The 20,956-nt window shown below is 35.2% G+C and overlaps 1 protein-coding gene across 2 annotated transcripts in view; it reads left to right on the top strand.

Annotated features, from left to right (window-relative positions):
- The window catches only part of LOC126966306 (myosin-IIIb-like), a 99,752-nt gene that overhangs the window by 51,850 nt on the left and 26,946 nt on the right, over nt 1-20,956 (top strand). For both annotated transcript variants that reach the window (XM_050810278.1, XM_050810277.1), the window contains exons 2-9: nt 5,123-5,307; nt 7,635-7,790; nt 8,805-9,086; nt 14,211-14,513; nt 15,732-16,013; nt 16,620-16,808; nt 18,974-19,176; nt 19,408-19,588. In XM_050810278.1, the coding sequence (XP_050666235.1) occupies nt 5,140-5,307; nt 7,635-7,790; nt 8,805-9,086; nt 14,211-14,513; nt 15,732-16,013; nt 16,620-16,808; nt 18,974-19,176; nt 19,408-19,588 (1,764 nt within the window). In that variant the 5' untranslated portion in view covers nt 5,123-5,139. The remainder of the gene's footprint in view (nt 1-5,122; nt 5,308-7,634; nt 7,791-8,804; nt 9,087-14,210; nt 14,514-15,731; nt 16,014-16,619; nt 16,809-18,973; nt 19,177-19,407; nt 19,589-20,956) is intronic.

Genomic DNA, 20,956 nt, shown 5'->3' with positions numbered 1-20,956 from the left:
CACGTCATCTGCTTTGAGTGAAGGTATTTTAAGACACCCCAGCCTGATTCTGGCAATGGCTACGCATTGCAGAAGGATGTGGATGTTATTTGGAGAAGAAGTGAAATCTATTTTTTATATAAAATGCCTTATTAATAATTTGTACTGCAGTATTAGACAAATAAATCCTTATAAAGTTGAAAACTTAAAAATTAAAAGAATTTCGACCTCAGAGCGACTACTAGCAATAATAATAGCTTACATTATATAATATTTAATCATCTAAAACACACAGTTTACTCTGTGGTTTTCCGTACTCGTTGTTATATTATGACAGTTAAATTATATGCTTACGTGCAAATTGGCTAGTTAAATGACGTCGTAGAAGCAGTGACCGTTTCGGCATGCAACGGTACTGTATTGTAATTATAGTCCATATTTCATTCCTCACCTTGTTCGGTGACATCACTCTCTCCTTATCGAGATTATATGTTACCAGCCAAACCCGATTTTAGGACAAACTAGTTCTTACTAGGCCAAACCAGTTCATCCTGTAGGCGATAGAATAAATTGATTTTGATTTGATTAATAAATGCTTTTTAATTATAGGCAGATTTAGTACAGACTAGACCAAACCAGTTTACCCTGAAGTAAGTCACCAGATCAGCTTAGGCTAAACGGGTTTGCCCTAAGGCCGATGGGAGAAACTAGTTTAACCTAGTCTGTACCGGTTTATACTACCGCCTACAGGTGAACTGATTTGGCCTAGGAATACCTAGTTTATCCTAAAATCGGATTTGGCCGATATCATATGAAACGAATCAAGTCATAGTATCTTCTCGGAAAAAAAATGTAAGGATTATCTTTGACAAATTATTAAGCCAATGCTTTAATATTATATGATCAAATGTTTTGATACCAGCCGATTTTATCAGTGGGAGGGCACCAGAGAGGCTTCTTTGCACAGTATGCGGCTAGTTAGAAAATATTCAGCAGATGGATTCATGTAGACCATATTTTATTAAGCACAAAATTTTAACTCTGACTTCAATTTACATCCTAGAAGCATTTAAATTTGTTAAAAAACATACCAAATAACAAGCGAAATAATAGAAATTTAAACAAATAAAAAAATCCCCAAACAAGTATGTGTCATCGAGCCCTCACCACATGGCAACAAAAATTTATAATCACATCCCAAACGATATTAAAAATAAAGAGAAGCCATGTCTATTTAAAATACATCTTAAAAATTTTTTAGTTTCAAAATGCTTCTACGATTTACCCGAATTTTTTATTACACTAAGTGTGAGAATTAGTTACAATATAGTATAAGAATGTATAAAATGTATAAGACTTATTTATTTTATGTATAACATTGCTGTGCCCTTGCAGGGCGTCACATATTGTCTACCCATTAATGTACCTACCACCCTACTGTAAAATGTGACTTGCAATAAAATATTTTGAATTGATTTGATTAGATTATGGGTACCACAACGGCACCTTTTTCGCATATATTTCTACGTCTGTATTTCGGGTGTGTACCGGCTGATAGAAATTTGATTTATCATTTCTGGAGTAAAATATTACTAGTTAAATATTACTAAACAATATTTCTATTCTATTTCTAACAGATGAACTTACAGCACTAAATAACAAAATGACAAAAAAATCGTATAACTTATTACCTAACTAACCAATTACAATAACATACAAAATGTTCAAATATAATAAAAGAGAAAGAAAAACAGATTATTTAATATTAGTTGTACATGCCATTTACATAATTACTACATACGACTATTATTTACAAAAGAATTTGCAACGTGTTCTCTAGCATTAACTGGATTGTTCGAGAACAAGTCGAAATCACTATGAGACGTACAAAATTTATTGAGTGAACTGTTTGCTCTAGAAAATAATCAATTTTGGCGATAATTGTATTTACTTTTGGAAAGAAAAAGGTTGTACTTACTATAACCGCGCCTTTGTTTCCGTTGATAAGTTACTAAATATTGAATTAAAGGCTCGAATTAAACTGCAGTGGGAGGCTCCTTTGCGCAGAATTCCGGTTAGATTATGGGTACCACGGTGGTGCCTATTTCTGCCGTGAAGCAGTAATGTGTAAGCATTATTGTGGTTCAGTCTGAAGGGCGCCGTAGCTAGTGAAATTATTCGGCAAATAAAACTTAACATCTTATGTCTCAAGGTGACGAGCGTAATTGTAGGGCCGCTCAGAATTTTTGGGTTTTTCAAGAATCCTGAGCGGCACTGCATTGTAATAGGCCGGGCGTATTAATTATCATCAGCTGAATATCCTGCATGTTTAAAAAAAAACAAAAAAGCGCCTGTAAGTGCGCTAATATTATGATTAATATGGGAGATCGAATTTGAGTCGTTTTCCTGTATATTCTCTAGCCGTGTATTGTTAATATTGAGATAATGAATATAGAGGTATATTGTGAATGTGGTTTGCTGTTGTGGTCGTAACTTAGCAGATATTTGTGCTATGTGTCATCGGATATCTGAAACTGTTCGAATTTAAGTGCACTTTGCTTAAGGCCATTTAAGAATATTGTGAATTTAGGACATGTCTACAGATAATTTAACAGATAAGATATTCATGCTTGAGAAATAGTTAAAACGTGCTTTTGATAACAAGTTTATGATAGAATGGATTATGACAGACAGTAATGATGAAACTCGTGTAATTAAAAGACTTAAAGATCATACACAACCTAAATTAACACTGTATTAAGTATGGTATAATGTATTAAGGATTGGTCGCCGCTGCGCTACAACTAAATACCTCACTACCTAAGAACAATTGCTTGTATCCGCCAACTATTAGATGCTTGTGTGCGTGGCATTTTGACAATCAATGGCATCTTTAATATTTTGTAATACTTCATGTTATTTTACATGGAAGTTACATAAATATAAATGCTCAAAGGAGATAATATTATATGTTTTACCCTTCTTTTTTGCGAGGGCGCAGAAAGATTGGACAACAACAATCTGGTATTGTTTACTCTCGTAGTTTCTGATTGTATCATTCTTTATGAGTTAATGTTACTATTTATAATTACGATAATATAGAATTTTGTTGTAGTTAATTAGATAATTATAAACATTAAATTGTGTACTTAAATAGCGTAAAAATCTATACGTGCCTCAACTATACAAACCTTTGGCTTTTTTAATGGAATAGGAGGACAAACGAGCGTACGGGTCACCTGGTGTTAAGTGATCATAAGAGCATTGCCGGCCGTTAAGGAAGGTATACGCGCTATTATTTATTTATTTATTAAAAATGCTTATCAACTAGATATACAATTAATATTATGACTACTTATAATGTATATTTTTTATATTTATTACTTATATCTTATATCTTTAAACGAGCAATTCTTGCATATATATATATATATATAATCTGAATATCGGAAACGGCTCCAACGATTTTCATAAAATTAAATATGCATGGGATTTCGGGGGTGATAAATCGATCTAGCTAGGTTTCAATTTAAAAAAAATGGTTTTATCCATGTTTGAATGAGAAACAGCTACAATAACATTAGAATACAAAGGTAATTTTCGCCACAAGACTATTATAGCTCAGATGGGACATTGGGTGATCCGGAAAGCAGAAGACCCCGGTTCGAATCCAGATGTCCTATTAGTTTTTTTTTTGTTCAAGTTTTGTACATTCTTAAAAATCCGAGCATGGCTCGGTCGTCCGGATATTATCTAACTTATAGGTATACACAGCGTTATCTTTATTTATTATTAAGTTAAGCAATACAATTACTATTGTACGTTTGTTACTACTAAAATTGTAAGTTAATACAGCCAAATTAAAAGGGTTCAAAAGACTTACTAGTGGCAGATACCGGCAGATATGGCCTTATCGCAATAATATGGCCGCAGAATAAAAAATTATTTTATAGTGCTGTGTCCTCTTGGTTACCATAATTACCATAGTTATTTATGCATAGAAAAATATAAAATAGAAAACTAAATAAATTTCTTGAATTTATCCATCCCGTTACATTATTGGAGATAACGATAAAAAAGTCCTGACGTCGATGACGTCACATCGTCGCTTTGTTACGGTGTGCAAAACAAGCATAATATCCCAATATTAATACTTAAATTTAAATACGATTTATTTATTTTTTTTAGACAGTGTCATTTGCTAAATAAATTTCTTGAATTTATCCATCCCGTTGCATTATCTCCAGTCCTGACGTCGATGACGTCACATCGTCGCTTTGTTACGGTGTGCAAAACAAGCATAATATCCCAATATAATCCAATAATACATTCAAAATCTACATACTAAATACATTGAAAATAAATAAATTCAAATTCAAATATTTTTTCAAAATAGGATATGACACTAATTGATCACTTATTGAAAGTCAAAAACTACCACCCAGTCCAAAGAGAATGCCTGAGAAGAATGGGCGCAACAAACTCAGCGGGCTTTTTTTTCATCAAAAAATATGTTTACAAAGTAATATTATACAATTCAACTGATTTTTAATAGCATGAGTGCGGTCGCTCCATTCCCAATCCGTGGAATCACTAAAAAGCCATTTATGTTACAGTAACCTTTACCACGCACAAACGTTTTTTTTTTGTTTAAACACTTTTGTGCTTCCTGCTCAGACTAGATTTTAGTATTGTTTATTATTAGAATACATATATTAAAAATATATTGTTGTGTTGTGATGCTGATTATTATTATTACTAGCTGACCCGGCAAACGTTGTTTTGCCATATAAAGTATAATTCACGCGATAGTTTTATAAGTAATAAAATATTGCCTATATTATAGCCTGTACATCATTTTGTTCTATTGTCAATAGTTTTTGCAGCGCACGCAAAAATAGGTTTTCGATTTTACACCTTGTGTTACAAAATAGCAATTTTATTACGGATCCCTAATTTTGAAAAAAAAAACATAGCCTATAGCCTTCCTCGATAAATGGAGTACCCAACACTGAAAGAATCATTCAAATCGGACCAGTAGTACCAGAGATTAGCGCGTTCAAACAAACAAACACTGCAGCTTTATAATATTATATATAGTATAGATAACTTCAAAAAAATTAATGTTATTTTGACTTTGCAGACAAATGTGAGCGGTGAATGATGCGCAGTGACACGGCGTACCGGGGGCTCTCGCAGCTCGTGGAGCTGGATCGGGCTGCAGACCCTGGCGACAGGTTCTCCCTGCAGGACCTCATCGGGGAGGGGACCTACGGAGAAGTCTACTGCGCAAAGGATAAGAAATCTGGAAAAAGAGTGGCAGTCAAGGTAATAAACACTTTATAATGATATAACTATATTTACATTACTATCATTAAAATTAAATTAAAACTATCATTACGGGGAAGTGTACCAAGAATATTGACAGCATTTCCGCGGTCGATAGCTAGGCTGATCCGTTGACCAAAATAGCCCTATTGAGGCGCGTAGGTACTACATTCTCCGCGCCTCTGGGCCCGACGGGCCAAGTGTCTCTACACCAAACGGCACAAATATGTGAGACTCAACTCATGTTTATCATTCTTCGGCAGTCAAAGCAGAAGGCCCAGCACCAACTAACACAGCTTGGACATGAGAAGAAACCAGAGAGTCGACGCTATTCGCGTCCCACACCAGTGGGTTTCTTGTGTTCAAGCCACCAGGTTCATTCCATCAGGACGCTTGCCATCGCGACGGTTAATACCATTTGGCTTAAAAACAGCTGGTATATTAAGAGCAGCAAATGTCCTGTGGATGTCTTCATTAATGCTGGCGTGACGACTGTTGAGGTCTGTCGAATTTAGGCAGGATAGCCCGTGACACCCAAAAGCATCTACCTGAACGCCACATCGGCATTGATATGGTTAATACTGGGTGATGATGGAAGATGTAGGGATATATACTATCTTTTTCTACGGAAGACCTGATGTTAGTTCACTGCCGCCCTCATTTTCCTGGAAGTACAAAGGAATCACAGAGTCGTTGCCAGCCTTTCAGTTAAGTGTACGCGCTTTTTTTGAAGCTACGCATGTCGTATCATCCGAGAAATACTGCTCAAGGAAGCTCATTCCATAGTTTATATGTACGTGAAAGAAAATCAACATATCACTATTTACATTTTACACAGTCCCTTCATATTTCTCTGACTTCACGCAAGTTTCTGTCTTTATTAATTTATTATTTATGATTTATCCTGTGTGAGTACCAACTAGTTTCGGACCATTCGAAGGTACTTCATCAGTTCCGCCGCGACCACGTTTCATGCAATTGGATCGAAATATCGGCATCAAATTAATAAAATATATAATATCGTGAGTAACCGTATAGTAATAAAAAGTCATTAATCAGGGTGAGTGGAGAGGGTACGCGACAACGTCCCGTCTCATACTGACGCTCACCCTGATGAAGGACCTCTGAAAGGTCCGAAACTAGTAGGTACCCACACCGACAAACCGTGAGTAAGGCCGTGTTAAATAAATAGTGTCAATAATATCTCACGAAAGTTTTTATAATATAAGTTTCTGTCTCTTTACAATAGGTAGGTATATCCCAGATCTGTAGGCATACACCCTTTATCCGTTTCGAATTAGTAATCAGCGCATAACACAAAAACAAACATTAGTTACGTACACGGCACCTATTGAATTTAAATAACCGCCACTTACATATTTAAATATCATAATAGTTTCATAATTCAGGAATTATTTAGATTCAATTACACCTACATAATATTCAAATAATACTCATGAATAATTCGTGTGCAATTACGAACACAGCACAACAGATCTATGTGTTAGTGGAAGGCATTGTTAGCAGGTCGCTTGTAATGTTTTGTAGATTTTATCTCACATTGAGGCAACGATGTCAAGGTCACTGAACAATTCGCTACTCTTAACTAACTAAAGGCTACTTTTACAAACTATTGTTATTATTTAATAACTAGACTCTGGCCGCGACTTCCTCTGTGTGGACAATCTTTATGACAATATGGGACAAGACGCGCAGGACGTTCAGCTGATGGTAATTAATACGCCCTGCCCGTTACAATGCAGCATAACAGGATTATTGAAACATCCAAAAATTCTGCGGCACTACAATTGCGCTTTATGTCTCATTTGCCTAGTACTTTGACTAGCTTCGGTGCCCTTCAGACCGAAACAAAATAATGTTTACACATTACTGCTTCACAGCAGAAAAAGGCGCCCTTGTGGTACCCATAATCTAGCCGGTATCCTGTGCAAAAAAGCCTCCCAATGTATTTTAAATGTCATTGTTTTGTGTAGTTAGGTAGGTAGATGTAGATTTCATAAACAGGTCAGTCGTTTCATAACAGATCAGTCAGTCAGTCAGAAGCGTCACATAAATTTTGGTTTTTATTATTTATTAAGTATCGTATCTCTATTTCTATCTATATTTTATGTAAAGAAGCTTCGCACAAAAAATATGATCGATTTAATAAACAATAATTGTACCTAATCTACCTCTACCCCTTGCATTTTAATCTGCGTGAATCATTGCTAGTTGGGAAGATGTTCTACTTACTAGAGGCCGTGCGCTCTATGTACTTTGCGTAAGGTGTCTAGTAATGTATCTAACTATTTCCTTATTAATTTCAGATATTGGAAAACATAACTGAAAACATAGAGGAAATTGAAGAAGAGTTTCTTGTATTCCGGGATCTCTCTAGTCACCCAAACATCCCGGAATTCTTTGGACTGTTTCTAAAACGCGGAATCACATCTGAAGATGACCAAATATGGTTTGTTATGGAAGTATGTATTGATTTAAAAAGCCCTTTATTGAATATTAAGTACGTAAAGACTATATTGAGCCAAAATAAAAATATATAAGTGGTTTCTTTAAAAAAATATTTGGAAAGTACGTTATTGAGTGCGTTATTAAGCCTTTGGTGGTTAAAAGTGCACTACTTATTATGTAAAAAAGGAATTTGATTCCTTAATAAGTATTTTTTTAGACTTTGTAGTATAAAAATCTCTTAAATTTTAAAGGCTCAATTTCTTGCCCAAAATATTAAATATAATAGTATTTTTTTCGATTAACGCGAGTGTTACACATTTAAATAAAACACTTATAGGATTATAACGCGTGTAATTGTAACTGTTTTACATTAGATTTTTGCATAAAAGTTACATTTATTATTAGTTAGTTAGTTAAACTGACGTTTCAAGACCTTTTTTCCAGATCTCGTTTTCAGGGGGACTAAAAGTATTGTATAATAGCATTCGGTCTTTTGTACCAGTGTAAAATTTCAGATAGATATAGGTATCGACTTACGTACTCAGACTAAATAAAAGAAAGCAAAATCCAATTTGATGGTCAGATTGCCACGTAAACTAAACATAAGTGGCGTCACATTTAAAAAAAATGCACAATGCTTTAGTAGCATGATGATGAATGAAAAAAATGACGATGAATGAAGGGGACAATTTTTTTTAAATCAAAACAATGGACGAGACTAGCAGGACGGCAATGGCTGATGGCAATTGATACAGAGTCAGGATTATTAAAAAACCAAAAATTTCTGAGCGGCACTACAACTGTGCTCGTCACCTTGACACATTAGTTGTCAAGTCTCATTTGCCCAGTAATTTCACTAGTAACGGCGTCCTTTAGACCGAAACACAGTAATGCTTACACATACTGCTTCACGCTAGAAATAGGCGCCGTTGTGGTGACCATAATTTAAATACACTTGATTGTGATTTACGTATTGTACCCCATTGGCCTTTAGGAATATGAACCTCCAATAGTCATTAATTTTTCAGCTTTGTACCGGCGGTTCAGTGACGGATCTAAGTGCTGGGTTACACGCACGCGGCAGTGAGCTGACGGAACCACAGCTGGCCTACGTACTCCGAGGAACCGTCAGAGCTTTAACCCACCTCCACGCCCACAGATGTATGCACCGAGATGTGAAAGGCCATAATATACTCCTGACCGAAAATGCTGAAGTTAAGCTGGTCGATTTTGGAGTATCGTCACATTTAGCTGCGACTGCGGCCAGGAGGAATACATCTGTTGGAACTCCATATTGGATGGCACCTGAGGTAAATATACCTACGACTTAACACTAAAGAGCTTTGGGGACCTACTCCTAAAATCGACATTCAATAAATCGTGGCATTAGTCGTGTCGAATCCTACTCTTAGTTACATCGTAATCAATGTCGAAACGATGATTGAACGAACGAAACATTATTTGATATTATCGGTTCTAACCCTACTCTAAGATGAAAATGTCAGAGACGAATATTCGAATTTCACAAATAATCAAACGTCACTTTTACGATTATCTCAACGACACCTTCTAGGCTGTCGATGCTATTATCGTTTCAAGTTGTATAGATATATTTGCCATACAATATACATACTTAATAAATATCATTGAAATAATTATATGTGATTAACTATTCAACAGGATTTTTTTACTACTAAGTCATTTTAGTCATTTTGTTGATCGTTAATCCGTAGGAATAATGCAAATGGCCGCCTGAGAAATCGGAAGTCGACGAGAAGGGTTGAGTTACTTTTTTTTACATTTTATTATTCGCAAGTTTTGTATTATTTATTCAATTCCAAATGGTCATATTATAATCAATACATATTTTTTTAACATTTACATTATGTGTAAATGATACCAAATTGTTGGTGCAGAGTCTGGCATGGTCCTTAGCGCCTAAACTATGTTTTGACTTTTGACACTTAACAGCGACATAGCACAGATAATGTTTAGGTTTGAACATATTTCATTCACACTAACATCGTAAAAAAATCCAAATATTAGTCTATGGTAACGATAAACGATAAGGAATTCGAACATTTGTTAGAGTACGATAGTTGCGATATATTCGGAGTATTATCGTATCGTTCCGAATGTATCGTTTTCGATTTTGCGAGTAGACCTCCTGTGCATTTCAACTCACAGACTTAGACCCAATATTCAGTCTATCTCCGGTTGTGGCCTACTTGAGATAAAAAATCGTAACTATCGTTGACTTTTCTGTCCCAATAAACTTATCGACGGTAACTCATCTTATCCGTACACGCTGTCTGTCAATGGGACGACGTATAGCTTACCAGGGATAGAAGTTTGTATGGAAATTGCAACAGTGAACTGGCGATAAGAATGACTATGGTATATTTGGACAGCTTTAGATTAGTAACAGGTAATTACTTATAGTAGAAGGTAGTAATTTATCTCTATCTGTTGGTATTATATTGGGCCGGTATTAGAAATTCTTTATCTTAGATTAAGGATTGGTCTTCGCTGCACTCCATATTCCTGCGCAATATTACATAACAACCAACATATAAAATTAGCTATCTCCATAAGTTATTGTCCACTAAGCTAAATAAATTATTTTCTTTTTTAACTATCCTATGGGAACTCTTTATTTCCGGGACGAAAAGTATCTAAGATGTTGACCAGCAACATGAAGTATCAACTACGCTCTATAAGTTACTATAGGTTTTTTTCTGTCTGAAATGAATGAATGAAAAGTATCTAAGATATTGACTGGGAATGTAAGGTACCATCATGCAAATTTTCAATTAAATCGGTTAAATAGTTTCAAAGATTAGCCCGTACAAACAGATAAATAGAGAAAAAAAAAATTGAAAATAATTGGGACTTGTTCTATTTTTTTTCTTAAATCACCCTGACTCAGTTTTTATTTTTTTTACAGAGATCCGATGTCTACAGATTTATTATAAGTATAGATGGTAAAGTTTATTTCTCTCAAACATTGGTTATTACTCTTTAGTTTCAATTAGTATTTCATAAACATTTTTTCTATGTACCTACCTAACATTGAATACTTCAAAGTTTCACATAGTAAGATGTGGATAGCGTATCTGACTACAATTTTATTAGACTGATATGTTATTTCTTTATGTACCAACTTTGTAAGTTGTTGTAAAAAAACGTTCATTGTTCTATAATATACTAGCCACCCGCTACGAGCCACGAGTAAATCAGACAACAATGATGGAGAATGGGGTTCATTAAAGAGTAACCGATGGCTTCCGCCAATTACAACATTGCTGGGGGGCGGCAATATGACATTCAATCACTGTTTCAATCAGATTTATTCGATTCGGTAAACAAAAGACACTTATGAATTTCGAAAGCTATATTGTTATTTACCAGCACTTCAGTAAAGGTTGAGCTTTGTCGAGAAGCAGTGGCAAGAAACACCTTGCCACTCTTTTAAATCGATATTTGAAGCTTCATTATTTTGCAAATTGTATTGCAAAAATATGTGAAGAATTGTAGAAAAGATACTCAAACGTCTGACTTACAAGAGTAATATAATAAATAAAATGTGATTTAATTAAAAACCAAAAGAGTTATTGAGTATAGAAGGTGAATCAACCAATGCATACTGTATATGAATAAAGGTATTATAGGAGCTTTATATCAACATATCCGCATTTATCACGTGGAGTGTTTCGAAGAGCTGTTTCACCTGATTCCAGCCGCCGAGTGCCACTTTCGCATGACACGCCACAAATTAGGATATCATCCCCACCATCTGGACGTGTCTCTGGCGGTCCTCCACAGTGCGGTTTTCAAGGAGAAATTGTGGAAAGAGCTTCCTTGTTTGGTATTTCCGGGACGATTATGGTATAAGTGCTATTCCGATCGATTCAGTAGTTTTCGCAGGATAACCGAAAAAAAATTAGGCTATCCATTAATAAGTATCATCATCATCATCAGCTGGAAGACGTCCTCTGCTGGACAAAAGCCTCCCCCAAAGATTTCCACGACGACGGTCCTGCGCTGCCCTCATTCAACGTATTCCGGCGATCTTGACCAAGTCGTCGGTCCATCTTGGGGACCTACCTACACTGCGTCTTCCGGTACGTGGATTCCATTCGAGGACTTTATTGCCCCAACGACCATCTATCCGTCGAACTATGTGCCCTGCCCACTGCCACTTCAGTTTTGCAATCATTTGGGCTATGTCGGGATAATAATAAAAAGTATAGATTCTCAATAATATAGACCCATACTATATATCTTTTTATTTTGAAAAAAAAAAGGTGACGAATTATGCAAGTTAACCTGATGGCAAGTGAAACGCCCTGTATGTGTACAATAATGTAGTCACACTGAGGATTATTAATTGAACCCAAAATTTTAATTGGCATCACAATAGCGCTCATAACTTAAAAATATAAGATGTTAATTCTCATTAGCCCAGTACTTTCAGTCTCGATTTTTGTTATGTTTGATTATTTTGTGGTGTGCAATAAAGATATATTTCATTTCATTTCATTACATTACAAAGTACACAAGTAACATTAAAATATTCATTCAAATTAACACCTTATTTTGTGGCAGTAATAATCAAAGTCTAGTAGTAGTAATATTTAAAGTAGTAACACTACGTCACGCGTCACTCAACTACGACGCTCCATCCATTTTTACTTTGGATAATATGCTGTTATTTTTCACTGAACACTTTGTCATTGCGTGGCGTTGTATTCAAAGCGCGGTCGAAACGCAACTGAATGAAAACTCTTTCTAATAGACGCGTAGGCATAGTTTTGCTTCAGACAACTTTTTATCGTGATTGTGGGGCTTGTTGATTATTGTACGTCAATGCAGAAAAAGGCTCCGTTGCTGTAGCCACCTAGCTTGCAGTATGTGAAAAGAAACATTCCACTGGTCTGTGTATCAGCTGTTCACATTTACGTATTCCCAATCTTTATATATAAAAATTTCGTGTCATGCTGTTCGTCCGCGATATACTTCTAAACTACTGAACCGATTTAAATGAAATTTTGCAAGTTTGATGCAAGTTGACTGATAGGTTAATATCTATTTTGATTCGTGACTTAGTGTGAGTGATAACCTAAATATAACGATATTTTTTCACTTCATATTGTATTTTTGTATGAACAATTCTATGAGTTAGATTTTTGACGCGCAGTCTGACAGTTCTGCTGTGACCTTAGATTAAGGATTGGTCTCCGCTGCGCTCCAACTAGATACCGCAGTACTTTAGAACAATAGATTATTTATTACGGCAACTATAAGATGCTCGTGTGCGTGGTATCTTGACAATCAATAGCATCTTTCAAATTATAACGTACCATAACATACGGTTCGTGTTATATTTCAATAAAATTTAAAATTAATAAAATTCTAAATACTTACTTATTATATATATGTGATTCCCGTGTTCTTCTTATTTATTGTTCGCAACCCGACATGTTAATTTAAATTATTAGCAAAGTTTAACAGAACATGTGGCACGTCAACGTCACACATTGTTCGAGACTGGCTCGAGTACGCTCGCTTGGGCGTAATATTAGTTGCCGCACTTTACGTCTACGCTTGCGGTATCTAGTTGGATCGCAGCGGAGACCAATCCTTAATATATTGCTGTGACTGTTATTTCATCACAATAACAAGAACAACTAAATTATTATTTTTTTGATTGAACGTCGTTTTATAATTAAGAAACTATATAAAAAACTAAATATTTTTAATTTTGTATGTGCATTTGTTTACATGATGTAAAGCACACCAATCACCACCTAGTAAAATATATAATTTAACGATTATCTAAAATTGACCACAAATAAAATTTGAAAACAAAATTTTATGAACGATGCGGGTCTCGAACGCACGACCTCTCGCGTTCCGTGCGAGTGCTCTCCCAAGTCCCAACTGAGCTAACAATTCGAGTGATGTATCGTCATAAAATCTTGTATACTTTGTTCAACTCTCGTGGGTTCGAGTCCCGCATCGTTCATAAAATTTTATTTGTGTATTAATCCCAGAAGTGAGGGTTATCCCTTTAAAAACATAACAAATTATACAAATGATTTAAGTTTTCTTTAGTGTTCATTCCGCCAATATGTATTTAAAACAATTCGACACGTGTTTCGCCTTTACACGAGGCATCCTCAGGACGTGTTGTCTCGCCAAAATCTGGCACGAGCTCGTGCACAACACGTCCTGAGGATGCCTCGTGTAGAGGCGAAACACGTGTCGAATTGTTTTAAAGACAAATGAAAAAAAAAAGACAAACAAACGAATTAACACCAAAGAAAACTTAAATCATTTCTATAATTATGGATTTCCGCAAAGTAACGCCTAATTCAATATTTTTTTTACATAACAAATTGTTTACATCTGATCAATTTAATTTCTTGCAGGTAATTGCTTGTGAACAACAGCTAGACCAATCGTATGACTGCAGGTGTGACGTCTGGTCTGTTGGTATAACCGCAATCGAATTAGCAGAAGGAGAACCTCCTCTATCTGGTCTTCATCCGATGCGAGCGCTGTTCCAAATCCCTCGGAATCCACCGCCATCGTTGACGCACCCAGAACACTTCTCGACACAACTAACAGACTTTATCTCTGAATGTTTAGTTAAGGATATGAACCAAAGACCTTTTGCGCGAGAGCTTCTAGAGCACCCGTTACTACTAGCTGTTAGTAGTTTCGAGGACAAGGTAATGCATTATTAAATAGACGGCAATATGTACAAAAATAATAAAGACTATAATTGGACGTAGTTCCTGAAAAACTTTCCAAGCCACAAACATCACATTTTAAGGTGACACTAAAGGCGAGCGACCTTGAGCGATATGAGTTCACTACTGCCCGCCCGTCATCTTGCGTGGAAAACAGTTACAATCCTCGTTATTCACTACTAATCTGAATAAATGAACCTACACAAAAAAGTACAAGCTATAAGAATAACTTTTCTGAGAGAAGTACTAAAAAAATGCATCACTTCATGCCAAAAAACTAAAGACTTAAGGATATGTGTAACAGGATAAAGTATTGTTTATAGCTTGAAATGCTTTACTTTCACCATAAAACTTGTCTAAAAACACCATGTTTGCGTGTTTTCTGCTTACTCTTCGCCTTAAGGAATTCGTGTTTTAGATAGTTTAATAAATATTACTGTATTCGATACATGCGGGTTGGGCTACTAAGTCATGACATCATGACTTAGTACCGTACCATTTTTTAGTCACGTGACCAGTTTTGTATTATTAACTCAATTTCGACATGAATGTGGTTTTGAACGTTTTTCTAGAATAACGTCCATTTTAAGTCGTTTTTTAATTGGGATAATACGATAGGGTGATAATAATATTAACTCACTTTTGCACGAATAATGTTGCCCCAAACTATGAGTTATATTGTCTTCTACCTTCATAGTACAGGCTTTACCTAGTTTGGGGCAAGATAATTTGTGTAAAAGTATATCAATAGTATATTATTATTATATAAACTAACAATCGGTACAATACAATGATTTATTACTTAAATATAATACATTAATAGGTATAAACATCCGTATGCACAGTGGATTAAAACTAAATATTTCAGTGTACGTGAATTGTTCACTTCATTATGTATTGACTTTTAAATCCGATGAAAACGGCGTATGTTAAGAGCACAAGAAAAGAGTTGGAAAGGAAATATAACTGTTTTTGTGGGTTGTGTTTAAATTGTGTAAGTGTGTTAATCTGTCTAGTCATGTTCCCCTAACGACTAATCAACTCCAGCCGACTTTATCCGATAGAGCATTACATAGCCGAGCGTGACAGCTCATTCTTTTTCAATAACAACAAAATAGGGGTCAGCCTAAAGAGTTTTCCACTCATATAGTCCGAGAATTAAAGAGACAAATAAAAAATGTCGTAATTAAATTTCAGATTCGTAAAGAACTTCAGGCTGAGATTAAAACACAAAGGGCTGAAGGACGAAATTGCCGTGCTGCAGAAGCTACTACGAAAAGAGGAAAACTTAAGTCCCACCGGAAAGCTAAGCCAGAGAAAATGTACACCGATGACTTGGCAACACTTGAAGTTCTGACCGAGGATGCTATTGTCGAGCAGCTACAGAAGAGATACGCCCAAAACCAAATATATACGTACATTGGCGATATTTTGGTTGCTGTTAACCCTTTTACAGATGTAGGGATTTATACATTCAAGGTAAAATAACATTTTCTAAATATTTATGTACTATGTACAGCGCCTATTTCTGCCGAGAAGCAGTAATGTGTTAACGTTACTGTGTTTCGGTCTGAAGGCAGCCGTAGCAAGTGAAATTACTGGGCAAATGATACTATGACGTAATTTTCTTCCCAATTTTCCCAATGAAATATTTAAGCCAAGTGGAAACTAAAGAATTAAAAAACGATTGTATTTTAAGCAAAAAAGCTATACGCTCATAAAAATAACACTTACACTAACATAATCAAGCCCAGCCTAACAAGCTGGAGTTTATTGAGTTAAGTTATAAGATATTGTACTATTTACCAGTGGGATGCTAATTTGCACAGGATGCCGCTAGATTATAGGTACCACAACGGTGCCTTTTTCTGCCACGAAGCAGTAAATAAGCATTAATTGTGCTTCGGTCTGAAGGGCGCCGTAGCTAGTGAAATTACTGGGCAAATGAGACTTAACATATTATGTCTCAAGGTAACGATTTTTTGGATTTTTCAAGGATCCTGATCGGCACTGCATTTTAATTACATACCATCAGCTGAACGTCCTGTTCGTCTCGTCCCTTATTGTCATAAAAAAATTTTTCAGAGTCAAGAGATGTACCAAGGCCGTTGCAGGTCTGATAACCCTCCACACATATACGCGGTAGCAGACGCGGCTCATCAGGCCCTCATGCATCAAAGACAGAACCAAGCCATTGTTATATCAGGCGAGAGCGGCGCTGGCAAGACTGAATCGGCTAATCTTTTGTTAAAACACTTGGTATTCTTATCTAAGGTATGCATAATGTATATAATAACTAGTGAAAAACTATCGACCTTACAAATAAACTTGATTTAAAGTTATACCTGAGAACTTAGATTATGGATTGGTCTCCGCTGCGCTCCAACTAGATACCGCAGGTGTAGTCCCAAGGTGCGGCAATTATACCACGCCCAAGTGGGCGTACTCGAGCCAGTCTTGAACAATGTGTGACATTGACGTGCCAGATGTTCTGTTAGACTTTGCTAATAATTGAAGCTAAAATTGCTAACATATCTTACCATAACACGAACCGTATGTTACAAACTTTGAAAGATGGCATTGAGTGTCAAAATGCCACGCACTCAAGCATCTAATAGTTGCCGTAATAAAAAGCTATTGTTCTTAGAGACCAATCTAAGCCTGAGAACAAACCAAAAATATGCAAAATTTTGACTATATAGATATCGATGACAATACTGTTAATACAATGATAATTTTGAAGTTTATCTAATGTCTAGCAGCCTTGCTTATAAACCTGGGGCACGTTATAGGCACGTCCGAATAATAAGCAAATTGTAAATGTAAGCATTTTGCATAATCTTGATTTATGCTCATGTATAACTTTATATGTACTAAGTTTCATTGAATGCAAACTTACACAATATTCATACATTTTATTTAAATACACAATTGGTAGCACCACAAACAAAAATTTTATACGGGCAAATAATAAAAATAGAATCTTGCAGAAAACTCTTTAGAAATTATTTTCTCGTTTAGTCTATAGAAATCACAAATTTTAATGTAAGATAAGGTTATTTATTGAATTAGGCGTTACTTTGCGGAAATCCATAATTATAAAAATGATTTAAGTTTTCTTTAGTGTTAATTCCGCCAATATTTGTTTTTAAAACAATTCATTTTTATAGAAGAAGGTTGAGTAGATGGATGATGCGACTATGTGAATACCTGGTATTCATTTTTTCATTCATTCATTCAAGATCCATGGTTCTATCTTAATTATGAAACTTAAGGTTTTGTTTTCTTGTAAGAATTATATATATTTTTGATATGTTGCAACATGTTGTAGTGTAGAAATCAAAAGTGTGATATTGTTATCGGTTAGAAGTGGATTTAAATGATTGTCAACCAAGAAGCCCGTGCACATACTGTGATACAATATTATACTCAATCCTAAACTGTATCTGGTTGTGATTTTGGCTACGCGTATACAGCACAGGCCAGAGCAGATTTTGTAATAATATATGTACGTACTAAGAGCTACGAACGTTGAGACGCAAACACGTATGGAGATATAGGTATGGAGATACTAGATACTACTACCGCTTCGGAAACAAATGGCGCTCTGAGAGAGAAGAAGCGGCGCAAGAAACTCTCCCAGCATTCTTTTTTGCGCTCTTTTCAATAAAAATATACAATATTGTACAGTCATTTCTATCGCTATAAAATATTCACAATCTAGTTCCAGGCTGTCCGATCATTTAGATATTATAGAGCCTGAACAGTGGCTGGGGCTTTATTTTAGAAGTGTATATATTTACCCTTAAAGCTATTATGTATCTTATGAAGCCTACTAGAATTAGTTACAAGCAATCCCTTATTTCTAGTGTTATAATAATGAAAATCACTATTAAGAGCAAAAAGGTGACGATTTTTGTGAACGTATATTAAATTTTCATAAATTTACTGACAACGAACAGTCATTATATTTATTTCTTTAAATTTTTCTATATTATATTATAGCGCCGGCATAGATTTCTTCGCGATGCGTGCATGGTTTTTACTGATAAAATGTTTGCCAGTTTGAGCAATGATGACATGTTTTTTCCAGCTAATTCTTAATTTTCTCGCAATGGCAGATCATTTAATTGAATAAATGCGTTGTGAACCTTGTTTGTATGATACTCATCATCCAGAATATTCAAAAAGATATTAAAAGAGTTAAAGTGGGTAATTACCGAGAACGTTTTTCATATTATGTATGTTGAAAACAAAACCTGGAAGCGACATCTTGCAATCAACTCAACTTGCGAAGAAACTGCCCCTAGTATATTAAAATTCGTTCGTGGCCTATGTCTGCATTTCTTGCCTTGCCCTGCTAAATCTGTACTGTACTGTGCTGCGTCACCTGCGTCTTACACTTGGCCACATGTAAATAATCTCATAACCTATTTCAGACACAGAGTGGTAACTTGCAAGAGAAGCTCCTTCAAGTGAACCCAATAATGGAGGCGTTTGGTAACGCTCGGACGGGAATCAATGCTAATAGCTCACGTTTCGGTAAATACTTGGACATGTCAATGATGAGGGTTGGGAAGATATCCGGAGCCAGGATAACGGTTTATCTGCTGGAGCAGTCACGAGTAGTTCACCAGGCCTTGTGAGTTTAATAACAATTTATTATTTCTTTCTTACTATTTATGTTGTGATTTTTTTTAAGTTACACGTATTTTGCACCAGACCAGAGATGACAGCAATAGCCCATATGTGGCCGGACAAGTACGGCAGCTATCCTGTGATTCCTCTGGTATTTCAGAAGAATGTGGGCGGCGGTGATCACTTGACATCGGGTGATACGTTTGTTTGCATAAAAAAAATATATTATTTTCAGAGGCGAAAGCAACTTCCACGTATTTTACTACCTCTACGATGGCTTGGAGAGCGAGGGACGATGGAGGAAGTTCTATTTAGACGAACACTTGAAATCAAGGCACAGATATCTGCAACCACTCTCGGAGACTTATCGAGAACATAACGTTCATCGCTGGAGACAACTTAATCAGGCTTTCAAGGTAACATTGCCTGTATTGTTTGACTACAACGTCACTATTAAAACTGACACAAACCTTTAAGTAACTTTTTATACCATAGAAATCTAAATAAGAAGAAAAAGAAGCACTAATTATTTGCAGTTCTTCTGTCATAACTGTTTAATATATAGCCCTAGAATCGAACCATGATATCGAAATATTAGAATAAAGTTTATCATGTAAAACATTTATCGATTACAATTTAGATATGTATTATTTGTTCAGAGTACAGCTAAAACAAAGAAATAAGAGGTATATATCTATTGCAATAATTAACCTATACACACACAAACAATATATCCACACACATAGACACGTAGATACATGCATCCATATTTTGTTAAATCATCATTTCAGCCGGAAGACGTCCACTGCTGGACAAACACCAAAAAAAATTACTGTTACACTTTTGTTTTACACCTATATATACTCTGTGATCAGTTTTGGTCTAATTTTGTTAGAAGAAGTCAAAGTTAAAGTCAAATTCAAAGTCAAAATTTTATACAATTAGGCTTAAACTATGCGTTATTGAATCGCTCTACAGATATTTCTTTTAAATTACCGAATTTATCATATGTTCGTAAAAAGTTGAGCTCGTGAGAACAACATACAAGAAACTCAACGGCCACTCTTTTCAATCAAATACAGTATTTTACAATGGCTGTAATATACATAACAAATTAGTTTATAAGGTGCTGCATCCAATATATGAATCGTGTTTAAATAATATTATAAATTATTTCATAAAAAGTAATAAAGAATTAACTTTATTGATATAAATTATCGTATATTGGATGAATCAACCTTTAGAGATCGAACTTGTTTGTGTTAGGTTGCTTCATGAACATGATGGTCGTCATATCTGTCACAATTAGTAATTGCATCCAACAAATACAATATTTTATTAACTACTAGCTGACCTGGCAAACGTTTTGCCATATAAACTACTTTTAGAGTAAGACCGTTTCTTGGACATTGCAACATTACTTTTTTTTGTTTTTAATAAAAATAATTTTCTAAAATAAACGTAGCCTAAGTTACTCCTTATTACATCAGATACCTGCCAATAAAAGTCCCGTCAAAAGCGGTCCAGCCATTTCAGAGATTAGCCGGAATAAACAGACAGACAAAAATATTTTGGTGTTTACCGTACCGTATTTCTTTTTTCTTTCTTTTCAACGACGAATCTTTTGGAGAGATAATAATAATAATAATAATATTGACACACTTTTCACACAAATTATTATAAATTCATGTAAACATACATAAATACATTTAAACATCCATGACTCGGAAACAAACATCCATATTCATCAAATAAATGCTTGTACCTACCGGGATTCGAATCCG

Source organism: Leptidea sinapis, chromosome 10 (assembly GCF_905404315.1).
Source record: "Leptidea sinapis chromosome 10, ilLepSina1.1, whole genome shotgun sequence".
NCBI lineage: Eukaryota > Metazoa > Arthropoda > Insecta > Lepidoptera > Pieridae > Leptidea > Leptidea sinapis.
This window is presented reverse-complemented; position numbering and strand designations above follow the sequence as displayed.